The 8,592-nt window shown below is 47.9% G+C and overlaps 1 protein-coding gene across 1 annotated transcript in view; it reads right to left on the reverse strand.

Moving 5' to 3' along the window:
- Positions 1-6,157, reverse strand: part of adcyap1r1a (adenylate cyclase activating polypeptide 1a (pituitary) receptor type I) — a gene marked incomplete at both ends in the record, with an annotated part of 32,326 nt that extends 26,169 nt beyond the window's left edge. The window contains one exon of the mRNA XM_083889920.1: positions 6,116-6,157. Coding sequence (XP_083746046.1) covers positions 6,116-6,157 — 42 coding nt within the window. The remainder of the gene's footprint in view (positions 1-6,115) is intronic.
- Between the last annotated feature and the right edge of the window lie 2,435 nt (positions 6,158-8,592).

Here is an 8,592-nt window from a genome sequence, read left to right on the forward strand (position 1 = left end):
GTGCTGCACGTGGGAAGAATTTTAACGTTTTGCAAACAGCATTGTATTGGCCACGATTATGTGATGCCTCAACAGAGCTATCTGCTTTTATCTGCTGTGATTCCATTTCCAGACAACACACAAACCCTGCTTCACAGTAATGGCTTTACAAAATAACATTGCCAGCAAAAACAGCATAGTAAACACCTCTGCTTTTATATGTTGTTTGATATAATTTGATGAAACCAACACTGGCCTTGTTACAAAGTAAGACTCTGTGCCCATACCAAGCATCTATGTTGCTAAGCAGCTGGTAACCGACAATAAGAGCCAATGCATATTGTAGGCTTCCCAGAAAAGAGAAATAATTGGATGCAGATGACTAATATCTGTTTGGTTTGAGTGCAGACAAGCCTGTATGATTACGGTGTGAGCTTAGTTTTTATTCATTTATATAAACAGAGTCCTGGATAGAAATGTAAGTGCATGTTGTTGAGCAAGATTTGTCATCTCATTCATTACATGATAAGTTTTCTATCTGGCCCTTTATGGGGACTTAATGCTGGTAGGAGTGGCAATCACAGAGAACCTCACGATACGATACTCCATACATCATCCATGCAAGCATACAAATAAGTGATAATCAATGTATTGCAAGACAATCATATAGAGATACATCACAATATCTAACTGAAGAAAACAAAATCCTGCACTTTTAACTTTGAAAAGTGCAGGATTTCTCTATTTATTCACAACATGGAGAACAAAGTGCATAAAGTCTATGTATTGAACGTGGAAGTAGCATCTCTCAATGTAGCTTTTCACCACAATTATACCTCGTTTACGAAGCCCTGAAGTTTCGAAACAAACAGTTCAGCCATTGCTGAGAACGCTGTGTTTTATTGTAATCTCGGGCTCAGTGAGATCTCCCTTCTGGTTACATAAACAGCATTTCTCCTGAACAGCAGATCCTCCTGCACCTGGCACTAGTCCGTGCACATCCGGTTGCGTACATTGAACTGCAGAAGAAGAATAACGTTCGTTGTGGAGGTGTTTCACGAGCGACAGTGTCTTCTTTTTTTTTTTTTTTTTTTTTTTTTAACCTATCCTGTCCAGTACCTTGGGCATGCACTATGGTTGACTGCATGTCTGTTGGTGTTGAACAGATTTTGCTGTTTGCAGGGCGAGTGATTACAGCGCTGTAATGCCCGTCCTGCTATTTATGTTTTTATTTATTAGGTTGTGTGGGAGGACCGGGCCAGACAGGGGGGGTGGGGGTGAGGGTGGGTAGACAGACAAGGGAGGTGTGAGAGAGATGGGGAGAAAGAGGGAGAGATAAGAGAGGGGGAGGGAGGGAGAGAGGGAGGGAAAGAGAGACACTAGATAGAAATTAGTAGCATAACACACTAAGGCAGTAATGACAACATTACAACATTAATAACACTGATATGCATTTGTATTACAGTACCATTAGAATTTGTTAACAACCACATATAGATAAGGTGATCTTGTCTATAACGGTTGTATCAGTTTATATTGGTTCTATCATGAACCAGAGTTTGTCTGTGTGTGTATCTGTATGTCTGTGTATTCGCGCATCCATATATATGTATGTGCGGAGGTTGTCACTTGGTGTGGTCGGGAATCGGTGGTGAAACCGTGTCGCCGCCCCCCAGCCCCCCGGAAGGAGACCGGCGGTAACCCAGGCACACGGGGCGTCCACCAGCCCCCCGGGCCCGGAGATACCCGCCACCGCCCGACCCAGGGCCAGCCGCGAGTCCACCCCGCACAGGACCAGGGCAGGGCGCCGCAGATCCGGCGCCCCCCACGCGCAGAGCACGCCCCGAGGGGGCAGGAGACGACGGCACCACAAGCACAGACCAGCCCACCACACGCCGAGGCAGGTCCTGAGGCCCCAGGTCCCCACACCCGGGACCCACCCAGGCCCCCAGGGCAGCCCAGCCCATCACCAGGGACAGTAGAGCCTCCCCCAGAACGCCCCCCCAGGAGGCAGGCCGGAGCCCGCCACAGCTATCCCCGACGCCTACCCCGGAGCCAACCACATGACTTCCCCCCCAGAGGGGAGCCGGCAGAGGCTCATGTAGGGATCCCAGCCGGGGGCCCCCAAGGAACAGGAGGCAGCAGGGTCCCAGATCCGCCCCGGGCAAGCCCCCTCACGCAGGTATGGGTCAGAGGCCGTAAGACCTGTCACAGCGGACCCCACGCCCACCCGGCACAGGGACCCACCGTCCACCCAGGGCAGGGCGCCCAAAGTCAGCCCCCGCCGAGCGACCAGCCCGCCGCCCACCATCACCCTTCCCAGGAGTCATGGAGAGCCACGGCCAGGTCCCCCGGGGCTCCCCCCGACAGACCGACAGCTGACCCAACTACCCGCCAGCGCCCCGGAGCTCCACAACCGCCCCCCAGCCCAAACCACCGACCCCAGCCCAGCCGGGAGGCGGGCGGGACACAGGTACCCGGGAGGCCCCCCCCACCCATCCCCCACCCCCCCCACCAGGATGTGGTGTGGTGTGTATGTATGTGTGCTGTGGGATGTGTGTATGGCGGATGTTGGTATCTAGTATGCATTAAAAATGTGGGGGGGAGGATGAGGTGACAACACCCCGCTGCTTGCTGACAGCGGGGTAGTCGATATGCCCCACCCCACCCCCAGGCCCTAGTGTCTAATATGCCATAAAATATTGGGGGAGAGCGGAGACCCCTGGAGGGGAAGATGGGGGATAGGCCCACTACTTGGTGGGCCCGCCCCCCAACCCCCCCAATGGTCTTCCTGTATCTCCCCCAATACCCTAGTTGTGTGTGTGAGAGTGATATACCAGATCTGGTGGGGGAGCACGGAGGGCAGGCAAGGTTGGCCACCCGGGCCGGCTGCTAGCTTCCTGACTAGCAGACCGTGTATCCCCGCCCACCCAGCCCCCCAGCCCAGCAGAGGCCAGTACGCTCAGACCGGGGCGACGCCGCAGCTCTCCACAGGCACCACCGGTGCGGCAGGGCCAGGTCCGCCCCCGCTCCCCCGGGGGGGGAAGCCAACAGTGAGCGCCGCACCCCGGACGCCGGCAGGACCCGTAGCCAGGTCAGCACGGCATCCGCCATGACAGTCCAGGCCCCCGCCCCACCCAACGCTCGGAGACAGCCCAGGCCGGGCCAGGCCCCCCCCCCCCCGTCCCCGGGACCCCCCATGCCAGGAAGCCCACCCGCCTCTACCACCTTACCCGCCCAGGGGAAAAGAGACGCGTCGGTCCACCCCAGGGCAACGCCGGGGCGCCGCAGCGAGCGCCCCCCCCACCTCACTGGGGAGCGATTCCAGCGGGGCCCCCCCGCCACCTGCAGGGGCCAAGCCCACCCATAGGGGCCCAGCGAGCCCCAGCATACGGAGGCCTAGGGCCCCCCCCCACCCACGACGGAGGACAGTCCAGCCCACACCCGCAGCCCCGCCGGCCCCAACCCCCCCCCAGCGCCCCCCGCGCGAGGGCGGCAGCCGCCCAGCCACCCCCCCCCCAGTCCCCACGGGCCAGGCCCACAGCCACCGAGAGACAGCCGGAAAGCGGGACCACCAGACGCCAAAGGCCACCAAACAGCCCCAGTACCCCGGACCCCCGGCCCCCACCCCAGGAGGCCGGCCAGCAGAGACGCCAGCCCCCCACTGCCCTAAGTAATATAGTTAATTAAAGGTGCCCAGGTAGAATTGAAGTCGGCCAACTGTTTTTTAAGTGAGGCAGACATTCTCTCCATAGAGATGTGGTCAAGCAGAAGATTTCTATATTGGCTTATACTTATTGTTTGTTTGTTTTTCCAGTTTAAGAGGATTGTTTTCTTGGCGATGCTTAGGCTAGTAATTAGCATGCGTTCTTTTCCTGTTTCTATATTTATTTGACTTAAATCTCCCAGTATACACAGTGCAGGAGAAGGTGGTATAGTGTGGGCTAGGCATGCTGATAGGTCCTCACATATCTTATACCAGAATGTATGTACAGGTGTGCACATCCATATAGCATGCATGTAATTATCGGCTTTGTCTTCATTACAGTTTAAGCAGGTGTTTGATTGTGAATACCCCATTCTGAACATTCTTTGTCCTGTGTAGTGTATTCTGTGTAGAACTTTGTATTGTATGAGTTGTAAGTCTGGGGTTTTAATCATTTTGAACATGTTAGCTGATATTTGTCTCCAAAAAGTTTCGTCTGGGCTGATGCCTAGGTCTGTTTCCCATTTTTTAGTTGGTAAGGAGATTATTGTGTCATTTTCTGTCAGTAGAGCATACGTTTTTGATAATCTTCTGGGAGATGTGAGGTTTAGAAATTGATTTATTATTGGAGGTAGTTCTAGTTCCCATTTACTAGTTCTAAACCTTGTTCTAATTACAGATTTAATTTGCAGGTACTCGAGAAACTTACTACTGTGGAGGTTATATTGCTCCATCAGGTTCTGGAACGGGATGAATGTATTATGTTCGAGTATTTGTTCCAGGTGCCTTATTCCTTTTTCGTGCCATGTTGAGAAGTTTAACATAACTTTAGACACTGGGTCTTTAGACAGACCCAGTGTCTTCTGACTCTGGGTCTGACTCCGGGTCAAAGTCATAAAAGGGACTGCGGCGGGGAGTCGTGACGAAGCTATTTTTAAACATTGTTAAAACAATGTTTTGATAATGAGTAGCAGTGCATCCACCGTTCCAGAGGGGGGAGCTGCACTTCTGAGAGCTGGTGTGCTGATTATGTCACTTCCGGGTAATGGCCAATCACAAGACAGTTGGGAAGGCGCTACGCTGGCTGGCCAATCACAACACAGTCTGTCTTCTGGGTTTGAGATTTCAGTCTGAAACACCGCGTCTGAGACGAGCACCAGTGAGGGGAGCTTTTGATCGGCTCGTTTGCAGAAAATAGCAGGTTTTTGACCATAAAAACAAGTTAATGTATGCAAGTAGACCTCCATAACTAACATGTGCAACGGGACCACTCTATGTGAGCTTTAACACCCATCTGGGAGTTGATGACTAACGTGTATAAACTAAGAACCTGCAAAAGAGCGGTTGCATACCATTAAAATAACCAGTGATATTCAGCCAACCAGCCGATTGACTAAGGACAGTCAACCTCCCCTCTCCTCTAATCTCCTGAAAAGATGTCTGTCTTGATAGGCTGTCCATTTTAAAACCGCACAATTTTCCACCCCCAGGCTATAGTCAAGCACCAGATAACTCAGTGGCTCCCACAGCCCTGCACAGCACAGATAATAAAACTCCCATTTGACGTCGCAGACCACTGGCCCTCCACACAGACCCATTTGATGCACAATAAGTACATCACAACAGACGTATCTGCCACATCAGTCGCTGAAGGTCAGCCCGAGACTGCAACGTGCAATGATGTCAGCTGGAGGAACACTTCACATGTGTTAGAGGGCAGCGTTAACGTAAAGGTTAGAAAATAACGTTTGTGACTGCGAGGCCACATGGGGAACTCATTTCAGTCTCGCAAGTAACCGTCAGCTCCTACAGTTTGTCTCTAAAAAACACACGAGGAAACTAGAAAATTCTCAGAGAACACACACCTCAACCAACACGTTGTATACACTCTGTATAAACCCTTCTTCATCTGATCCAACATTTTGTGGGTTCTTTGAGTCATTCCCCACCCACCAATGCAATTACATGGACATGAGTTTGGCTATTTTTGAGTCAACAGACATACAGACAAACATATAAAGGCTGGCAGCACCAACACAATCACCAACTCAACCTGTATAAGGAAACTGCTGCTGTACACGTCTTGCACAAATCTTCCAATCTGCTTTTTATTTCAATGAGACTGCTCGTAAAAGTGAGTCAGAGCAGACGGGTAGGCAGCTATCTGGTCAGTCTATTATTGTTTTAACATCCCGCCGGTCGCCTAAACACAGAGCTGATCCAGGACCTGTAACATATGCTGATGTGCTGATGCGACATTTGCTGATCTTCATTCTGTCACAAGCACATCACTGTACGCATGAAAATAAACCAAGTGATGGAGACACGTGAACACACTCACCCTCACATTGCTGTATGGTCACATATAGTTCCATCCCATACACACACACACACACACCTAGTAAATGCATGCACACTCAAACTACTCACCAAGGGCAGCAGAAAGATTGCAGTCAGCAGGAAGCCTCTCATTTGTCACCGGTGAAGTGCTTGTATCAAATTGGCCCTCGATATATGTCTCTCTCTCTCTCTCTATCTGTGTGTGTTCACAGAGACGCACTAAATAAAATGAGTCCCCTCGGCGTCGGCACACTTCAGCATCAAGGACTCTGTACAAATCTGTAAGAGAATAAACAACACAAGAGTTTCATTACTGTATTACGTTGCTCTACTTTTTGATGCCGTATCATATTAAGTTATGTTTTGGAACAGTGAATACTGTAAATGTTTTAACAAATGCTTCTGTTATTGATATGTAACATTACTGGTGTTGACGTCATGGCCACCAGTTCTTTATTTTCATCATATTGAATTTTGAAGCCTCCAGCTTTTGTGGATTTATTTCAGCTGCTTTACTCTGTTTTGTTTTTATTTTTACTAAATACAACCATGGTAATTACGGTCAAAATTCACATTTTCTTGTAAAATTCACATTATTACCCACAACTAAAAGGAAAAGGAAATGGAAAGTAACACATTCCCCACCTGTTCAACGCATTGTATCATTTCTTATATATGCACTACAAATGACCTTATGTGTAAGAGTCGGAGAACCACACATTTCAAACAACCATGTTTTGAGAACATTTAAAATGGCAAATTTAGTAAAAAAAAAAAAAACTATTGCCAATTCTCCTATCTTATGCAAAAGTCCAAATTCATTTTGTCTGGCTAAAGTAGTTTCATTAATCATCTATTGTCTTCATTTTTATTTATCAAGGAAAACTCATAAATAACAATAATTATTATAATAATAATAAGTTCTATGTCATTTCACAGTTAATGGTTATTTTCATAGCTCTATTTAATAATTTCATTTAATTAAAGAGATAAAATTGTCTATTATGTCCATATTTGTGCACACACACACACAAAAACAACAAAAAAATTAATCGCAGAGCTTTTTTCCTCCTGAGGTTTTACACGTCATCAGAAAACGTCATCACTTCATATCATAAAAAAAGACAATGCTCACAAATGCAAAACATTACAATGAATTCATATTTTTTGGATCTAAAAGTCATTTGCCCCCCCGCCTTTGTGTCTTACTCATACACTCAGTTTCCTGAAAACAATGATGATTCACTGCAAACACAGAGCACGCACACACACACACGTTTTGCTATTCTTGTTAGGACACTGCATTGACTTCATTTGTTAATTTGGACAACCTTACAGCCTCATCTCATTATACCTAACCTTAACCTCCCCACTATTCACACCCTAAACATAACTAACCAGAGCCTTGGAAATTACATCTTGCCTCATTAGGATCAGGCTTTGGACTACTGGTCCTGAAAAAGATCACGTTTATACCCGAAAAGGTTCATATAAAGGTTTGTGCAGCTATACTTTTTCAGACAGCCTAAACATTATCTCTTACCTTACCTATCAGCAGTTCATGCCTAACCCTAACCGTAATCTATCCACAACTCAAAAAGCCCTAAACTCATATGTGGCCACAATGAGGCTCTGCCTCATTAGGATTAGCAGGTTTTGATCTCCATGCAGACTACTGGGTCAGTGTTTATGCCAAAGAACGTTCCAAAGAGATAGCAAATACACACAAATGCATGCACACCTTCTAATTCATGAACACACACTGACAAATTCCACTCTGTGTCCCTTGCCTCTAGTACTGAATCCAATTACCTCTAAAGCATCTCTCGGATGCTTCATCAAGTAAGAGGACAGACCGTGCTTGGAGGAGATAGAAAAGGATAATGTGTCAAGTCGCACTGAAATTAAACTGCTGGGATTAACGTTACAAAAGACACACACAGTCAGACACAAGCAGAGACAGAGATAAATGTGCCCGTGCGTGGGATCAGTTTGTTGCTTGAATCTGCAAATGAAGTTAGAAACAAAAACAAAAAACCCTCGGCGTTGAGAAGAGAATCCACATTGTGTTGGTGAAGACGCGCTGATGCAGGAGACAACAGAGGGATACGCTGACATCAAACTGTCCTGGGGGCAAGAATGCAAGGGAGTGTTTTCTTTGCTCAGCATTGTGTTGTGCAGCTCAGAATATTCAAGAGGTTCTTTAATCTAGCAGGAAAACGTTCAGAATCGAAAATCAGACTCTTGGTTTTAGGCGTAGAATTGGGTTTAAGTGAAGTTAAATTAAGTTAAGTTAAGGGTTAGGCATTTGGCTGTGATGGTTAAGGTTAGGGTAAAGGGAGAGGGAATGCATCATGTGTGTCTTAATGCTGCACAAGAATGTGTGTGTGTGTGTGTGTGTGTGTGTGTGTGTGTGTGTGTGTGTGTGTGTGTGTGTGTGTGTGTGCAGACTCAGATCGCAGACAGACAACAACAAGGGGGGGGGGGGGGGGGGTCTCTTCAAGTCTGTGCACCATATTTAATGATTTATCTCCGCTGTGTAAAAAGGAGTCTCATCACGTCAGCTC

Source organism: Microchirus variegatus, assembly GCF_963457635.1.
Source record: "Microchirus variegatus genome assembly, chromosome: 5".
Classification (NCBI taxonomy): Eukaryota; Metazoa; Chordata; class Actinopteri; order Pleuronectiformes; family Soleidae; genus Microchirus; species Microchirus variegatus.